This window comes from Aspergillus puulaauensis, chromosome 2 (genome assembly GCF_016861865.1).
Source record: "Aspergillus puulaauensis MK2 DNA, chromosome 2, nearly complete sequence".
In the NCBI taxonomy this organism is placed as follows: domain Eukaryota; kingdom Fungi; phylum Ascomycota; class Eurotiomycetes; order Eurotiales; family Aspergillaceae; genus Aspergillus; species Aspergillus puulaauensis.
Genome location: NC_054858.1, coordinates 4,253,246 through 4,271,464, shown reverse-complemented (window position 1 = coordinate 4,271,464; position 18,219 = coordinate 4,253,246). Strand labels below are relative to the sequence as shown.

At 50.7% G+C, this 18,219-nt stretch overlaps 6 protein-coding genes and 1 non-coding gene across 7 annotated transcripts; 6 read left to right on the top strand and 1 right to left on the bottom strand.

Moving 5' to 3' along the window:
* Nucleotides 1–506: 506 nt before the first annotated feature.
* Nucleotides 507–1,958, top strand: APUU_21757A (phosphatase PAP2 family protein; the record flags this gene model as incomplete). The annotated part of the gene is made up of 3 exons (XM_041700545.1): nt 507–896; nt 960–1,485; nt 1,546–1,958. 3 exons carry the CDS (start codon nt 507–509, stop codon nt 1,956–1,958), a joined length of 1,329 nt encoding a protein of 442 aa, XP_041553519.1.
* Nucleotides 1,959–3,697: 1,739 nt separating this feature from the next.
* APUU_21756A (PWWP domain protein) lies at nt 3,698–5,758 on the top strand (the record flags this gene model as incomplete). Its single annotated transcript, XM_041700544.1, has 5 exons — nt 3,698–3,863; nt 3,984–4,434; nt 4,496–4,850; nt 4,905–5,133; nt 5,187–5,758. 5 exons carry the CDS (start codon nt 3,698–3,700, stop codon nt 5,756–5,758), a joined length of 1,773 nt encoding a protein of 590 aa, XP_041553518.1.
* An 887-nt stretch (nt 5,759–6,645) lies between these two features.
* Nucleotides 6,646–7,998, bottom strand: ppmA (type 2C protein phosphatase PTC7; the record flags this gene model as incomplete). The annotated part of the gene is made up of 1 exon (XM_041700543.1): nt 6,646–7,998. The coding sequence occupies one exon, from the start codon at nt 7,996–7,998 to the stop codon at nt 6,646–6,648; it is 1,353 nt and encodes a 450-aa protein (XP_041553517.1).
* Nucleotides 7,999–8,842: 844 nt separating this feature from the next.
* Nucleotides 8,843–10,623, top strand: APUU_21754A (putative pre-mRNA splicing factor; the record flags this gene model as incomplete). Its single annotated transcript, XM_041700542.1, has 3 exons — nt 8,843–8,884; nt 9,024–9,057; nt 9,125–10,623. 3 exons carry the CDS (start codon nt 8,843–8,845, stop codon nt 10,621–10,623), a joined length of 1,575 nt encoding a protein of 524 aa, XP_041553516.1.
* A 333-nt stretch (nt 10,624–10,956) lies between these two features.
* On the top strand, nt 10,957–11,035 carry APUU_t20016A. Its single transcript has one exon. It is a non-coding gene; the product is annotated as a tRNA-Lys (tRNA).
* A 133-nt stretch (nt 11,036–11,168) lies between these two features.
* On the top strand, nt 11,169–11,987 carry APUU_21753A (J-type chaperone JAC1; the record flags this gene model as incomplete). The annotated part of the gene is made up of 1 exon (XM_041700540.1): nt 11,169–11,987. The coding sequence occupies one exon, from the start codon at nt 11,169–11,171 to the stop codon at nt 11,985–11,987; it is 819 nt and encodes a 272-aa protein (XP_041553515.1).
* Nucleotides 11,988–13,664: 1,677 nt separating this feature from the next.
* On the top strand, nt 13,665–15,339 carry APUU_21752A (uncharacterized protein; the record flags this gene model as incomplete). The annotated part of the gene is made up of 2 exons (XM_041700539.1): nt 13,665–13,690; nt 13,833–15,339. The coding sequence occupies 2 exons, from the start codon at nt 13,665–13,667 to the stop codon at nt 15,337–15,339; spliced, it is 1,533 nt and encodes a 510-aa protein (XP_041553514.1).
* Between the last annotated feature and the right edge of the window lie 2,880 nt (nt 15,340–18,219).

Sequence of the window (18,219 nt, the reverse complement as noted above, 5' to 3'; positions counted from 1 at the left end):
AGCAACGATGTTGTGTTTACATTACACAGGCGAATACACAAGTGTAAGACCACCCCACTCGGGGCCTTTCGTCCAGTGATGACTATGGAAGACAGCAAAAGACGCGGAAATTAGGTAGGCAGCAGGGATGTGTTTGTTCTGAGAGCTTGGGCATAAGGCACGCTGACTAGGTACAATAAATCCTCGCGTGCCCGCATAAAAAGAAGGAACCAGCTGCTGCACCCTCCAGCCGTAAGTAGCATCGGCTCTCTCTCTTTCTCTCTCTTTCTCGTACCGTCAGGCGTCCGCCAGCTACGACTTTTATCTATTTTTTACGCCGGCTGTGCCAACAGAGGCGAGTCAAGCGGGGGCGTTCTTTGTCCCAGTGGTGAATCTGGTGATGCTGCTTTGGCTTATCCGTTCCTAATCACGTTCCCTACGGCCACTGTCTCCTGCGCCGCCTCACGTCGCTTATTCTCTTCTGATTGAACTCTCGGCGGCTTCAGCCATTCTTCCGGGAGTACATCATGGGGGCAGGGGCTATTTTGGAACCGCTGGTGGTCATTGTCCTTCTTTTTGGTGGCACTTGGATTAATCGCACCTCTGGCTCGTTTCCTTCCTCACGGCGGTCTCGCGCCAAATCCCCAGCTCGCCATCGGGGAGCATCGCCGGATTCCTTCGAGTCGGGCCTTTCCTCTCCCACATCAAAGGATGGTCTTTTAAACAGCCGGCCACTGTCTCCGTCATACTCACTATCTGGACACGATACATGGCGCACCCGCCAAGTTAGAATACTGTTGTGGGCATTCGAACTTACCTCTCCAAACACTGCTGTTTTCCATGATCGTCTCCTCAGTCGCCTGCTACGAAAGTTGCCGTTCCTGGCCGAATGTTGGTATTGGGCGTTGGTCTACTGGGTAAAGTTTCCCTCTTCCCTGGGTCACCTTGAACTATAAAAGAGACTAACTTCGCACGTGCAGACATACCAATTAGGGAGAGCGTTCACTGCCGTAACTCTACAAGAAGGAACTGTCGACGTAGCGCGGAAACATGCCTTGCAACTTATTGAAATCGAACAAGCCCTGGGGCTCTTCTGGGAAGTCCCGATCCAGCAGTTTTTCCTCCGGCACGCATTACTCATGAGATGGACCAATTGGATCTATTCATTCATTCATATTCCTGGAACCATTGCATTCTTAGTCTGGTTATATTATTACACTATTACAAGAAACCGACCCGATGAATCTCAACTGGGGACACCTCGAGGTGGCTCGCCAGCAGGGCCGCTCCTTTATCAAGCCCGTCGGCGCACATTAGCCGTATGCAATCTCCTTGCATTTGTTGTTTTCACTCTGTGGCCATGTATGCCGCCTCGCCTGCTGAGCGACAAGGACGTCAAAGGACCCGAAGGGAAGCTGGCGCGCAGCTATGGGTTCGTGGATACCGTACACGGAGCCGAGGGCTCTGGCAGTGTGTGGACCGAAAATAGGTTTTGCAATCAATACGGTAAATAACAGCCCTGCTTCCTCTTGTTCCTCATTTCGTCGTGTACTGACTATTCGACAGCTGCAATGCCCTCTCTGCACTTCGGATATTCTCTTATGATCGGACTCACCATCATGACAATTCCACTACCGGCGCATCAGCGCCTCTCGACTCGAATTCGAATTGGGCCCTTTGGGGTGCAGATCCCATCACGGCATCGCTTGGTTTGTCTATTCCTCGGCGCTGCCTATCCGACCATAATTCTCGCTGCGATTGTCGCAACGGCAAACCACTTCATTCTCGACGCTGTTGCTGGCGCCATTGTGTGTTCTCTTGGGTGGAAGTTCAACGGAGTCCTCTTGAATTTAGTACCGTTGGAAGATTACTTTCTTTGGGCGGTCCGAATACACAAGCCAGAGCCAGCAGAAATGGCAGAGGATGTTGAACAATGGTTTGGCGATAGTGATGTTGAATGCACGCCGATAGCTGCCTGAACTCATAGGGCGGGCCGGCTATGAATCCTTATATTATGTTGCATTTTGATGATACCCCTCTCTTCACCACCGTGAACATTATTTTTTCATCCTAGCTGGTTCTTCACAACCTATTCCTTATCCTTAAGGTCACTCTTTTCCCCATATCTTTATGAGGGAGCCTGTATAGTTAATCACCGTATACAAATATCTAATATTATACTGAAAGTCAGAGATGATGGAGTGGTTGTTTAGTCCTTGGTGTATACATGTGTATTGGTATATCAACATTGCCGGTGCTCTCCTAACCCAGGATACATATATTTGTGAATTCCTATCTCGAAAATGAGCGCAGCCAAACAATTTTACGATCAAACTGTCCATCTCTTCTGAGTATGGTATATGCTCCCATTGGCTTGTTTAAGTATATAAGCGGTTTCGATCTCTGGCAATTCAAAAACGTATCTTGATTGTATATATTTCCTCGAGCCCCAAATGGAGGCAAATAATAAGTACTCTCTAACGCAAGAAGACGAAAATAAAAACAAAACAAAACAAAAACCACCTTTGCGGTGAAAAAGTTATTCAATGATAACGTTTTCGTAGATGATCAAAACCGTGGTATAAAAAAGCCCAGCGTCCGCAAGAAGCTGGGGCTGCTTACATGGCGCAATCCATAGATTAGTTGTATGGAGACAGACCACTTCTACTTCCCCGTCACTCCTCCCAACCCCAAACATTCGCATTTGAATCTTGAGGATACCAAGGCACCGCCACCAAGGCTGCCCTGCTGTTCTTTGCGCCCTGCAATATTCAAGATCGTCGGTAGCAAACGCGGGGTTTAACAACGTTTCTTTGCCCCTCGACTTTCCGGGTCAGTCCTGAAAACCCCAGACTGCCTCTTGCTGTGGCGATAGGTCTGCGAATCACCCTCTCTAAGCATACAAGAAACACTTTCTAACTTTATCTGATAGACTCCTCAGTAGACGGAACCGTCTAGTTGTGACTGTTATCACTTCACTACTATCACGTACGCGTGCGCCAAGTTACGCGCTGCCTCGTCGCGAACGGGCTTCACTCTTCATCCAGCTGCATCACTCTCTCGGTACAAAACCCTTAAAAAGCCCAAGTACTTCGATGCTCTATCGTTTCAGCTGGGTTGACTGTTTTGTGCTGCTTTGTAGCTTCTCCGCATTTTGAGGGGTTGGAGAATCATCGCCCAGAACCCGCGTCAAGTGCTCTATCGACAAGGGGGATATCATTGATACTCCATAAACCGCTTTCGCTTTAAACACGTCTCGGTGTCTCTACGCGCGTGACTATTTTGTTGAGCATTACGGCGTTGTTGTTGCTACCCTCCCGAGGGCTTCTGCTAGTTTATACCAGGTTCTACCCTGTAAGTATTCATATATTGGCTCACGGAGCATACGCTGAACCTTCACTAGAGAATTCTCAAATCTATCAAGAATCAAGTGTCCGACCGCGAGAAGGAAGGAATTTGGCGGTTGCGTTGATAATTTTTGTTCTGTTGCTGAGCTCGATCGTTGCGTCATTTACGGGCTGCGAGCTCCCTTTTCCCCCAGTGCAACGCGTTGTCGACTTCCCGCCTCCCGGCGTCGCGACCTTCTCCACCACCTTCTCTCCCACCGAAAACCACATCGACCTTTCCAACCATCTCTTGCAGGAAGGTTTTGGCTTCTTTCTCATCCATCAGAACTCTCTCTGCTACTCGAATTTATTATTGAGTGCCGTTGAGAACCATGGCCGAAGCCAACACCACCCCCTCGGCGCCTGCCCCAGAAGCTGGTGAGGCGTCTGCTGAGCGCGCTTCTGCAGAGCTTCAAGCTGGCCCTCAAGAGTCGGCAACTGAGCCCTCCAAGGCGAGCACGGAGAAGGAAGCCAATGGCGCGGATGAAAAGCCTGCTGGTGAGTGCGGTTTCAGCTTGTTTCTGGGCCCCTGCCCGTCGGTGGCAGATAGCGATCGCGTGTACTTGTGTTGTACCTTTGTTGAGTAGCTTGACTAACCCCTGCTGTTCATTCATACAGAAAGCACAACTGCGCAGGAGGACAAGAAGGAATCATCCGATGCCGCTGCTGAAAAGCCTAACACATCTACTGAATCCGCCGATGCGAAAAAATCCGACGAGGGCCCTACTGCCCCGGAGCCCAACGGAACACCGAAGTCCACCAAGAAGTCATCCGCGAAGCGCAAGTCTACGGGCGGGGATACCAAATCCAAACTGAACCGCAAGAAGTCTATGACTCGTATCACACAGCTTGATGCCAAACCTGGCGACTACTATCTTGCGCGTCTTCGCAGTTTCGCCCCGTGGCCCGCCATCCTCTGCGATGAAGAGATCCTTCCTCAGACTCTCCTGGAATCGCGTCCTGTGACCGCCCAGCGTGACGACGGAACCTATCGCGAAGATTTCGCCGACGGTGGCAAGCGCGCCGCCGAGAGAACTTTCCCTGTTATGTTCCTTCACACCAATGAATTGTACGTGTTCTTCACAACAATTAGACGTGTGTAATAAGATTAGTGCTAACCCTGACACTAGCGCCTGGATTCCAAACACTGACCTCTCGCCCCTTGATCCTGCTACTTGCAAGGATGTATCGGAGAAGGGCAAAGCAAAGTCACTTGTGGCCGCTTACGGTGTTGCCGCAGAGGGTCATGACCTCGCACACTTCAAGGAAATGCTCGCAGACCACCAACGCGCGATTCAACAGGAAGAGGAGGAGCGAGAAGCCGCTGCTGCTTCCAAGGCCGCTGCTAAGGCTGAAAGGGACGCGAAGAAGAACAAGCGGAAGAGCATGGATATTCAAGATGATGTTGATGTGGAGGATGAGGGTGGCAAACCGGCAAAGAGCTCTAAGAAGAGGAAGAAGGACGCTGAAGCCGAGAGCGAGAAGGTGAGTGATTTCTTCCCATGCCCTCCTGATTTGATACTCATGCAATAGTTTTAGCCTTCTAAGACGCCCAAGACGGGAACCAAACTGAAGCTTACAACTCCGAAAGCCCCAACTGAGGAAAGTGGAAAGAAAGCCGCTGGGCCCAGCAAGGCTAAGCAGAGTGCAAGCAAGAAAGGGAAGAAGGCTGCAGCTGGGGAGGGGAGCGATGACTCTCGCCCTGTGTCCAAGGATCCTGAGCCCCAGGTTAACCTGGAGGAAGCTAAGAAGAAGAGAGAGAGAGAAGGTATGAGCCTTGCTCGCTGCCAAGGGAACAAAACTGACATTGATTGCTTCTAGTACTATTTGTCCGCCACCGCCTGCAGAAGGGCTTCATTTCCCGCGATCACCCTCCCAAGGAAGAAGAAATGGCGCAAATGTCGACCTACTTCAACAAGCTAGAGAAGCTCGGTGGTGACCTAGAGGTCTCGATCATCCGCGAAACTAAGATCCACAAGGTCCTTAGAATGATCCTTAAACTTCCCAACATCCCACGTGACGAGGAATTTAACTTCCGGAAGCGTGCCCTAGACGTTCTCTCCAAGTGGAAGAATATTATGGACGGTGATCGCGGTACACCCAGTCAGGAGAAGGAGAAGGACGAGAAACCCAAGGCCAACGGTGTACGCAAGGAAAAGGAGGGCACCGAAACCCCAAGTAAGACCGAGAAGGAGGAAGACACCAAGCTCGACTCTCCAGAACAGGATACCCCCATGCCTGACGCCGATGAGAAGAAGACCGAGGAGACACCGGCCCCTGCAAAGAGTGACGCCGATAAGGCAGCATCTGAGCCTGCAGAGAAAGAGGATGAGAAGAAGGAGAAACCAGCGGAGGAGGCAGCAGAGGAAAAGACTGCCGAGGCTGCGGCGTAGGTCAACAGCATTACCACCCCTAACCACTATTTTCGTGCATGGCAAGGTAATTCTTGGTTGTTACTGTGATGTGATGATACTCTCGCCTTCTTTTGTGAATGCTTTTCTAAATTCATATTGTATGTGTGTGCGCGCGGTTGTTCATTTTTACTTTTTTACCCTCTTGTTTCAATTCCTCACTTTATGCACGTAGGAAGGATTTTTACCAGTTCTTTTTTTTTCCTGCTTAAATAACTCGTTTACTGTATGTGTCGTGCTTCTACCTTCTACGTTGCCTCGTTTGTTTACTTGTTTTATTGAACTTTTTTGCTGTTCTCTCATCTCATTCTCGACTGTCCCTCAGTTTCTCTCGAGCTACAGCTGTGCCTCGCCCTTTTTTTTTGGTTTCAGACACGAAAAAAAAAGAAACAAAACCAAAGAGCGGCTGTGGGATAATCCGGCCTAATAAAAAGCTTTTCAAGGTAACTCTCTACCTAGCCGACTCTCTGAGCTACTGCCTAGGTTCTAGGTGACTCTAGGATTCATTCTACCACACGTATCCAAGCATCCCACGACTGAAAATACCAAGTCACTGTCTAGGATAAAAGGAGAGAACGAACCAACAGCAAAAGGTGTCATTACTCGATATCGAGAGAATGTAATAAATGCTCGCGCAATGTAATCTACTCTATCTATCGTCTATATTTAGTAAGTACTGGTATACCGAACGCGCTGCAATAATAGCAGCAATTGAACAGTTCAACAAATGAAATCAACACAAAACCGTCTCCAAAACCAACGAAACGTATATCGTATAGGTATATGCAAATGTATGACGAATTTCCGGGGCCCGTTACTCCGCTCTAAGAAAGGGACACAAAAAAAAAAGAGATGAGGCGACAACAACGCTATTCTTCCACAGCAACGATAACCAAAACAGCAATATCGTCTACCTTTCCGCCGTGGTAATAATCGCCGGGATAGTAGCGCTGTGCTTCCTTTGCGAAGGGACCATCGCGGCGGAGATCCATGCTTGCGAGTTTTGCTTCGCCGGCGATGGAGGTGGCAAGGAGCGATTGGAGGGTGTAGCTGTCCTTGTGAGGGTTGGAAGCTGTGGCAGATTTGGACTTGTTGGAGGTGGATTCGGGTGCAGATGGAGAGACGAGGGAGGACAGGCCCTCTGGACCGGTAAGTCGGTTCAGCGTTTCGCGGTCTGAGGGGGTGATGCCGGTATTAGGGGTTGTTGAGGCTGTCCAGGCCCCGGTGTAGATCATGCGGCTTGTGACCAGTTTCAGGATGTCTTGGTTGTTCAGGTTATCGAAGACGCCATCGGTAGCCAGCATGAGGACGTCACCGTGGTGCATGTGTAGGTTGGTTGTGACTGCGTCGCGGGGAAAGTCTTCTAGGAATGCGCCGCCAAAGATAGAGGCTTGCTGGCGCATGCGCGGGGGGATGATGCTGAGTTGGTAGGGAGTATTGAAGCCGTGAGTTTGTGGGATTGAGTAGTGGTGGACTGCAGCTTGGCGAAGGAGAACAGAGCCTGAGTCGCCTAAGTTTGCGAGTTCAATGCGGCCGTCTTCAAGCCCTATCCCGACGGATGCAGTACACCCGCCTGCACGGATGGAGTCGTCTGCGACAACGCGGTCGTAGCCCTCTTGGAGGAGAGCTTTAGCACGGAGTTGGTCGGCAGGCTTTTCCCAGGCCAGCGCCGTCTGAGCCATATAGTCGCATAAACCATGCGAAAAGTCCGCGGGGTCGACTCGCGACTCCGCCCACCCTCCAACGCCATCTGCGACTGCGAAGGCGATGGAGTGATCGGGAGAGGGACCGTGATGTCCGACTGTGCTCACGAAGAACGCATCCTCTCCGCTATCTGGTCGTCGTTTTCGCTTCGCCGCGGAGGTTGGGGCATCGACAGCAACGCCAAGGGCCTCTTGAAGCTCAGGGTTGAAGTTATAGGCATTTTTGGTGGGGAGGAACCGTCGGGTTTTGCCGGATGAGGAGGCCGCAACACGGTACGATATTTGCGGGGTATGTGAGTGACACGCTGGCGTTGAATGGAAGGCTCTAGACGAGTGTGCTTGGAGGACGGACGGGCATGTTTTCAGTGGTTGCGGAGACCGAAACTGCGGGAGGCGTCGGAGAGACTGCGATCTGGCTGTAGGAGACGAGAACACCCCTGTTAAGCGCTCTCGCGCGATGGCTTGTAGGCTACTGCAGGCTGAACCGCAGGCTCTACTGGAGCTGGCCGACAAGATCATGAGCGAATAGTCGGACCTTCAGCGGGGGTCTCGGCCGTCGATTTTGTGCCCCTCTTAAGAGCTGTTTTGCGAACGAAGGGGAATTAAACAAAGGGTTTGAGCCAGAGGGCTTGTTTCCATGAAATGGCACGCATCGAGCACAGTCAGCTGTGTGAGAAACCAACTCTGTCGGCGCACTGGTATGGGAGAGGAGGACAAGTCGCGAATCCGACGAAATTTCCGCCGTCTCAGCAAACAGACGAAGGGGCAGTGGATTTTTCGCCAACTGACGTAGGAAGAAGTCAAAAAGAACGCGGAATTGCCGACCGCCTGCTCTCAGATGCCGCAGAACTGGAACAAGACAAACGCCCGGCGAGAGTAAACTGCGTTCAAGGCATCGTCACTCCTACGGTGGAGGTTCAGCGAGTAAGTATCACATCCGCGAGTAGCCGTTTGCTGACGATCTGACGCTGTAGTTGTCGTGGGCCAGATCCAGGCTGTTGTAGAGCCAACTCTTGTCGTAGACAGAAGGTGCATAGAACCATTTGAGGCTCAATTGACAGCGAGCGACTTGGTGAAGAAGCGCCGCTAGATTCTCTTTTCCATGCTGGATGAAGTAGGTGATAATCGGCTGTTGGAGTTGAGACGCTGTTCGTTGAGTCTGTTTGATCTTTTGGTTTCCGCTTTTCGACTTTCTGCCTTTTTTTCCGATCTCATCAACTCAACCTCAAAGAACTGCATCACACAGCTCTTCACCTTCACGCCACCGAAAACTTTACGAGGCTTATAGCGAATACCTATTTCCTTATTGACTGTTTGTCGTTTAAACTCCCGGGGATCCTGAGGACCCTTTCTATCGCCCACCATGATGCACCCGTCGAGACAGGCGTACGTCGAAGAGGCGCAGGTAAGAGCTCCCTATGCGTCTTTGAACGACCCTCCAGTACCTGCTGCCTGGATCGCTTAATCCTGATCAGCTTTGGTTTACAATTTCTTATGGTCGAAGGTGACGCGACTCCGACTGACTTCATGGATTTACTGATTAGGAGATGGATACGGGCATTAACCTAGCTGATCTGCGTACGTTTTTAACACCCCTGCTCCCACTCTTTCACGATCGCATCGCTAACCGAAATTGTCTCTTCAGCTCTTGACCGCGACTATGTGATACCCCCATCTACCGCCGGTATTCCGGCAGAGAAGGCCTCGGCCATCATCTCCCAGTTCGAGCGTAAACGAAGAGCCGCTGCTATGGCAGTCCCGACTGACGACACACGGGTACGCGCACGGCTGCGAGAGCTTGGAGAACCCATCACACTATTCGGAGAAGGACCAGCGGACCGGAGAGATCGACTGAGGGAACTTTTGACCGACATTGCGGAGAAACAAGAAGCGGCAGCGGCGGAGGAGGATGTCGAGATGGAAGAGGCATTCGGAGAGGAGGACGAGGGAGAACAACAAGAGGAATTCTATACAGAGGGCACAGACGAGCTGTTGAAGGCACGAAAAGACATAGCACGGTTCTCACTACCCCGCGCCAAAGCGCGTGTCGCCCGGCAACGAGAAGAATCGACAATACCGCTACGGACGCATATTAAACACCGGAAGGCTATCAAAGAGAAGCTACATAACTTCGATCTTTACGGATCACAGATTGCGGGTGATCGCCCGGTCAGCATTTGTCGGTTTGCGCCGGACGGGCAGACGATTGCGACTGGTAACTGGGGTGGTGGTATTCGCCTACTGTCTGTGCCGAATCTAGAAGAGAAGTTTTCTGTCAAGGGTCACACTGATCGAGTTGGTGGTCTGTCATGGTTTCCAGGGGCCACACTTCCAGAATCGAACGTGTCTGAATCAAGTGTCAACCTCGTGTCGGGAGGAGGAGAAGGCAATGTTTGTTTATGGTCTCTTGACAAGGATCAACCACTCGCTACACTCGGAGGCCATTCTGGCCGAGTCTGCCGGACCGAGTTTCACCCATCCGGTAAATACCTCGCATCAGCATCTTTCGACACAACATGGCGGTTATGGGATGTTGAGACGACGGCGGAGCTACAACTCCAGGAAGGTCATTCGCGAGAAGTTTACACCGTTGCGTTTAACAATGACGGGTCCCTACTAGCAAGTGGAGGTCTGGATAGTATTGGACGCATCTGGGATCTCCGAACAGGCCGTACAGTTATGATCTTGGAGGGACATATTAGGGAAATCTTTGGTCTAGACTGGGGAGTGGACGGATACCGTGTACTTTCTGGGTCTGGGGATGGCTGGGTCAAGTGCTGGGACCTGCGCCAAGTGAAAAATACCGGTGGAATTGGAGCACACAAGAGTGTGGTGTCTGATGTCCGATGGTACAAAGGAACCGAGTCAGAGACTGCGTCCTTCTTGCCATCTACTGAAGGACAAGCTGCGCGAATGGAAGTTGATGGGGCCACGGCTCCCATACAGCCGAAGAAATCAGGGACGTTCTTTGTGAGCAGTGGGTTTGACAAGAACGTGAATATCTTCAGTGCAGATGACTGGTCTCTCATAAAGACGCTGAGCGGGCACTCGGGCAATGTTCTCAGCACTGATATCAGCAACAATGCGCAGTGGATCGCAAGCTGTGGGCATGACCGCACGGTGAAGCTATGGGGGATTGAGTAAGCTATAAGCAATAACCACATAATTGATAAGAAAGACACCCAGTTACCAGCGTACTATGAATCCATTGTAGAGACGATCAGTAGCGCTGCAGTATGTTTTATAATGTCTAGATAGTAGGGCCTCAACTATATCAACATCCAAACAGCGTATAGAAGTGACGTCATTGGCAAAAGCTGTATATGCTGACTAACCACCACGTTGTTCCTCCAAAGCCAATTCCACTACGTACTCCGTATATGCTGCGAATCTTTCGAACTTTCCAAGCAATTTCCTCATTTCGAATCAAATCCAAAAGCTGACAGTCCACCACCCAATCCCTGCCAGCCAATCAGAATCGGGCTAGCTCAATTGGTAGAGCGTGAGCGTGAGACACTTAATCTCAAGGCTGGGGGTTCGAGCGCCCCGTTCGGCTTTTTGCTTCCTGTATCTCCGGTTGCCATCCGAAACTTCTCCGCGATTCGATCTCCGGTTTGCCTCGATAAATAGGTGAACCATCGAGCTCAGTTGCACGCCTCGCCGTCACTTTTTCAACGAACGCAGCAAAAATGGCAGCATCTCTCCGTTCTCAAAGAGTCCTCCAACGGCTCGCAGCGTCATCCCGATCAACACCACGCTCATTCCTCTCGGCAAACCGCAAGACACTCAGCGGTTCCTGCATCCTCTGCCAGCGTCAACTCTCAAACGCCGCAGCTACACGAGCTCGTTCACCACTGCAACACCGCCCCTTCACAACCACCATCCGCAAGCTCAACCAGAGCCCAAACTCCGAGGACTCCTCAGCAATCCCCAACGCCCCGAACACAACAACCTACTACACGATCTTCCCGCAAACCCTTCCAACCGGCCCGCCGCCCTCATCGCCCTTCGCAGTCGACGTCGCGCTCCTCCGGCGCGAGTTCCTACAACTCCAAAACACAATCCACCCGGACAAGTACCCCACGGGCCCAACAAAGCAAACCGCCGAGTCGCTCTCCGCAACGATCAACGAAGCCTACCGCACGCTCGCGGACCCGCTTCTCCGCGCGCAGTACATCCTGCGGCAATTCCATGGGATCGATGTCACGGCGGAGGACGGGGCGGGGTCGCACCCGCTTGATCCGGAGCTGTTGATGGAGGTGATGGATGTTCAAGAGACGATTGAGGAGGTGGGCGAGGGTCCCGAGGCGGAGGCGCAGATCGCCGAGATGAAGAAGGAGAATGATGCGCGGTTGAGAGGGTGTGTGGAGGCGTTGGGGAAGGCGTTCGACGAGGGCAATGTTGAGGCGGCGACGGGGGAGTGTGTTAGGTTGAAGTTTTGGGTTAGTGTTGCGGAGGGGTTGAAGGAGTGGGAGCCTGGGATGGGCGGGATTAGGCTGATTCATTGATTACCCCTATTGTTCGGCAAGTTGGTTTACTTGAATGGTTAGATGTGGCGAAGAAGCGCTGTATGATATGATTGTTGTTTCTATATTAGAGTATACTCTGTGTTCGTTTTAGACTAGAGAATCTTGCATATAATGTATTATCTGTGGACATCTCTCTACAAAGTCAATAAAATGAGTGTATGGATTCTTATTAAACACAGCTATGTAAGGCCTGTTTATACCATTCTATTCTCACTTTAGGAACAAGGGGGTTTCCTTGTGTAACCTTGTAGTGAAGACTTCGTTTACTATACAGGCGATGAATATAGACCTTGCCCCTTCCACATTGATATGGAAGGTGAAGAACTATCCTTGTCAATGTCGACATTATCGTATTTCACATCTCGAAGGTGATTATATAGTATAAAAGTCTATAGATGAAAGCTTTTAGATGCTGTACACTATATATATTTACACCATATCCGGCCACCACGGCAATATTGCAGTTGATTTGAAGATTAAGAGGTAGCTCAAGAGCATAGATAGCGAGCTGATAATTGAATTGAACTAAATTTATCCGATATAGAGACGCAGGGGTATTACTTATATGGATTTGAACATGATCTCGCTCGGCCATGAAAATTGCAGGTAGGCCCAACCTAAAAGTACTGCAGCCAAGGATGGGCTGCAAATGATATCATAAAACATCATTGACGGCGGCACGGATGCAGAGCAGAAGCGCTGGTGGAACTAGAATGCATTGACCATATGCACAGAGCATGTGGACGTCCCAAGCATATGAGGTTGACTTACCTCCCCGACACGCACTGTACCCAAGGAACCAAAGGAACCCATAATTTATCATGCAGACAGGAACCACACCTGCCGCTAACCCAGTCGGCACAGATTGACCGCTACATCGCCGGTATAATTATTGGGGTGGTTCACTCCGCCAGCAATCGTTGGGTCTTCATAGGGTCTGACCGATCGATTGGGCCACAATCTTCAAAGAGAAAGCTTGGAATTGCCCTGATAGTGCCAACAAGGCGGATGGATGGCCACGGGCTTGCGGTTTCACCGAATTAGCTTCTCGAATCACCGCTCATGGGGTCAGAGAAAATATGTCGGCTCCATATGCTGTAACTGATGTGGGATAAGGCGGTCGTGCTCTTGCTGTGCTGTCTTCACCACTACGGACGAATATTTTGAACATCGGCTTCGTATCGCCTTCTGCTTCTGCACGATGTCTATTCGAGGAAGATAGTTTAAGATAGTTCAAGGGAGTTTTGTAATCACGCGATAAGCTCTGATCATTTTGCGTCAGTGCGAATCTCAAATCAGCTTTTTATGTGGCTGCATCGCGTGCAAGAGAGCTGGCGGTCAATCCGTCGAGCCCCATCATCGCTGCACACGTAGCAGACTACCAGAACCAATTCGGATCGGCTTCCGCGCTTGATCTCCCCCTTTTCATGTGCCGATTTTTCCTGGTGACTTGGTGGAGAGGGAATGGCGCCAGGACAAAGGGTGGCTGTCATAGGAGGGGTGGAATCTGCCTGCGACTTATATTAATACGACGTAGTGGTCTCAAGGAGAGCGAAAGTGACGGGGACATCCTGTCTGAAGTCGCATTTGATTTCAACTTATCTTTCTTTCTTTTCCTCGCCTTAGTGAGTGATAATCGTGAGCATTCGTCATTCAATGGAGCCTAAACGTGATTTCAGGAGGTGAGTTGCAATGGAATAGAGAGGGCGAAAAGTTGGCGTTATAAATGATGCACTTTGCCTGGTTGTTTGCTTAAGCTCTCACGGCGTACCTTGCTTTTTTCTTTTCTTTTTTCCTCCCCGACAAGCCACTGACGACCTGCAGCATCATAAACTCAGTACCTTTTACCTTTCTGGTCGGCCCGAGCCATACAAAGCTCACCATCCAGTCGGGTCTCGCCAGCCATGTTTCCGGGCCCCTCGACCACCTTATGAACAGTGGTCAAACACGGGAGTCCAAGCACCAGATCGCCATCCTGGAAGATGAGGATGTGGAGACATTCGTCGCATTTTGCGAGTATGCGTATACGGGAGACTATGTCGTGCCACCGCCGGGATGCCGGGAGGATAATAAAGAGCAGGACTCGATTAACAATCCCTTCAATGGAATGATTCCGGAAGACACTGGCAACTCGACCCCAGCAGCTGGTCTAACAGGACCACCGCAACAGCCCGCAGAGTTATTGAACGAGCCATATGTGGTAGACCGCAGTGACAATGAACACGAGGGTGATCGTGAACACGAAGAAGAGGCTGGAGCCCCAAGCCAGCAGCCTGGCAGAAGAGAAGGAGAAGCATGGCCTCTCTCAACTCACACTGAGTACCTGCCCCAGGACCCAGCTGCTACGCCTCGAGAGTCTGATCAATCTCCCGCTTCTTCTGCCGACCCCTCCCCCTCCCGCGGGAGAAGACGTCGCAGGGGAAAGAGTGATGAACAACAAGGGTTCATTCAAGACCCTTCGCTTAAACTCACGCCCCCGTGCACACCCCCCGGTGCTGCAAGAGTTGAACCTGCACAGGCGGCACAACTGCCCTTTGCAGAACCCACCGAGAACCCCCACGCCTCGACCGAGGAAGCCGCAGCCCAGCCCAAATCCACCATACAGCCAATGGGACATCCCGAGCCAACCATCGGCAACGGCGTGAAGGAAAGTGGATATGACGAAGTTCAGAATCGGCAAGACAAGGACCCGAGTGCGCGCCGAGTGCAGCCGGTCATAGACACGTCTTTTGCCAATCAGCAGTTCTCTCCTCGCCACGAGACAGGAACAACAACCTTGTGGGACGAATTCACAGTGATTGACGACACTGGACCTCGACCCTCCCACCATGCAACAAGGGCTTCAAACCCGCTTCCCGGTGTGGTATTGCCCTACCTGATCTTCCATGCTAAATTGTATGTTTTCGCTACACGCTACTTGATCCCGGATCTTGCACATCTGTGTTTGCAAAAGCTTCATCACGACCTTCTAAATTTGGCGTTTCCGGACCCAGACCCTGAGAATCAGTACGTGGAGCAGCTTGTTTTGACCACAACTAAGGCCAGGATGGTCGTCGATCTCCTCAGCTATACCTACACGAAAACTACTCGCCTGGAGCCGATAACACCCTCATCAGCCACTCAGCTCCGGGACAATGAGCTTCGGAGACTTGTTGTGCACTATGCCGCATGCAAAGTGCGCGACCTTGCAGAGTACTGTCCTCCAACGGAACCTATCGTAGGGTCCACGTTTTACTCAGAGGAACCAGAAAGGCCGTCTGCTCGCGGGTTTCGCGCACTTTTAGATAATCTTCCGGAGCTTGCTTCGGATCTGATATACCGCATGATATAACAACACCCCCACGCTGTCGCAAGTAACTTGCAGGAAATGCGTCTGTGATGAAGAATGCGAATTGTTAGGATATTACGACGCTCATGATTCATGAATGATTGACAATGATCTCGGAGCGCACGGGAATGGAGTGATGGAGTTGCTACGCCAGTTGACATCTTTCAAGACTGTGTTTTTGCCTGTTTCGTCCTTGTTTCACTATGATTGTATCCTTGTTAGCTGTGTCGAATCCGCAGCGCATTAATTAATGCTGGTTGAATCGGCCATTTTCTTGAATGTCTCGGCTCCATCTTGGCACAATTAGGAGATGTTTATAAATTATGATGGAATGAATCGCCATGATCTTCACAGCCATGGACTAGCGCGAGACCGGTCTCGACTTCTCGCCTGCGGACATTTTACTCTGGTTGGGTTGTAATAGCGGATCATCCGCTTGGTGGAGAATAGGGTGCTGATGATCGACTCTGCTATCCACTCAAGGTGGTATTGCGCAGATCCTCAGTTTTTGATCCGTGATCATGATTCACTGCTCCAGAAGCAATATTTGGGGTGTATAACGTCACATGCTGTAAATTATCTGCAGTGTTCCTGCAATAATAGCCTGGATAAGGTTTCTGCAGCACAGTGTGGAGCTGGACGAAAGGGTTGCCTATACAGCCAAGCGCTAACTTGCAACCAGAGTTACCTGCAGAAGTAGATGTGACCAAGCGTAAAGCAGATAATGCACGGTATGAAAAGTTATCCATCCGCCCAGTGCGAGACTTCGGTATGACATCGGCATCCAGTAAGATTTCAGTTTCACAGTGTGTGCGTGGGATCAAATCGGCTACCAGTGGAGGCACCACCATGGTCCGTATTCTTTACATCAAGATCCAACACATCAGTGAGGAAATCCACAGGCGCGTCATCCCGCTACCAGCCACCGATCTTTGATATTACTGAACTTTTAACTTTTATCTCCGAAATGTGGCGGGGTGTCGTGTTTGGCTGAAGAACGTTGCCCTACAATAGGGTGAAAGGCTGAAAGCAAGGATATTCTCCGGTTGTCGCACGGTAGATCGTTCTTTTGACTTCTTCTGGATGGCTTATCGGATTCAGGCCTGCTTTGGCTAGGGTGATATCGGGCTTGGCATTGCGTCGCTAAGCAAGCTATGCGATCGTGACCTTGGAAAGAATGCGTGAAGTATGGGAATAATTGGACGAGAGCTGTTGGTTGAACTCTTGTGGAGGTACATGCACGCAGCTATGGTTGAGGCCAAGGTACGTATCATAATATGGCAACCCTTGACATAAATCATTATGTTGTGATTTATGTGTCAACCGGCAGAATGTGCATCTCGGGAGGGTGGCGTATTCAAACTCAGCACGGTTACTACTACGTATATAGGCGACCGAATAAAACACTCGAAAACAAGGATTCTTCGGCCAGTAGGTTGGCGTAGAGCCATTCTTGGCAGATGATATATATAGATAAGAACCGCCCCAATTGTGGCTCTGGATGATGCGTTCGGTGTCCACAAGGGACGACAAAACAAGATAACAAGAGCTGCATCGAGTAACGCACATATGATGATACGTGTTGGCTAGGCCACAGCATTTCTGTGGAATTTTAATCCCTGTGTGATATAAAAAGGAGGAAGAACAACAATAATACAAATAACTACTCACGTACGCAAACGCCAAGGCTTGGCATAAAGCTCTCCTGATAAGGGTGCGGCTGTGCATGAAACTGGGCGGGTGATTTTCGCTCTGCCAAGCGGATGCTGGATTCTGCCCAGGGGAAGGGGTTGATTCCAAAGATATCGTCAAGATCAGGATCAGGCTTCAGTAGGGCTACTGGCTCGCCGCGCGTTTCCGAAATAGAAACATGTTTGGTGTAGCCGATTCCATCCGAATGTCGGATCTATTATTCAGATTATTCAGATATGTATCTCTTGTTGGTTCTGAAACTCCCTTATCGCCGTTTCATTTTCGGTGCCCACACGCCAAGGGGCCAGGATCATGGACACAAAGCTTGGCGGTGGACCCCCTGGTGGATGATGTGCTGTTGATCTCCGTCTTAGTCTTAGCCGGGTGGGCTGAAGAGGTGCAGTGGAAACGGCGTGGAACGGTGCCGAACGGGATCAAGCTGGCGGGCGTGCCGGCACACCTTTAATGTTTTTGCCAGGGGCCGAGCATATGGGCCTTGCCGACAACGCTATTTGATCGGGGGAACTGAAAGTGGAAAAGTGGAAACTTCGAGAGATGCTGGGTTCTTGCTGCACCAAACAGTGACATGCTCTGCTGCACGTGGGATGGAACCACTGACATTGTCATTTATTAATGTGAATGAAGAACATGGGATGTTATCATGGTAGGAATACTCCGTATGCCTGGTAGAACAAACCCTGAATGTTTTCGTTTGAAAATTGGGAGCCATCCTAGACCGTCGTCAAGGCTATGGGTACAGGCGGCAGAGCTTTGATGCCCAGCGAAATGATGCCCTAACCTTCCCCTGATTCTTGATTTGCAATCGAGATGCCGAGTTGATTGGACGAAGGGTGCCAACTTGCCAAGCCACGCGCTCCTTTAGATATCGATACTTGAGGAAGACCAAGAGATGATAGACTCAGGATCCCGATTTCCGACTCCCTGAGGGTCTGCGATCACCTTGCCACGATCCTTGGCGGGCAGGCACCATTTTACCAAGAACATCAGCCACCCAGCTAATTTCTAGATGCTTGGCTTTTGGCTGACTGCCCTCGTGAACGGACTTGTATTGAAGATGAGAATAACTCGCAACGAATCCACTCCATCATATCATATCATTGGCCTGGAGAGGCTCGAGTGAGGAGTGCCGGCGCAGCAGTTGGGACCTGAGAATGAAATAATGCAGGGTAA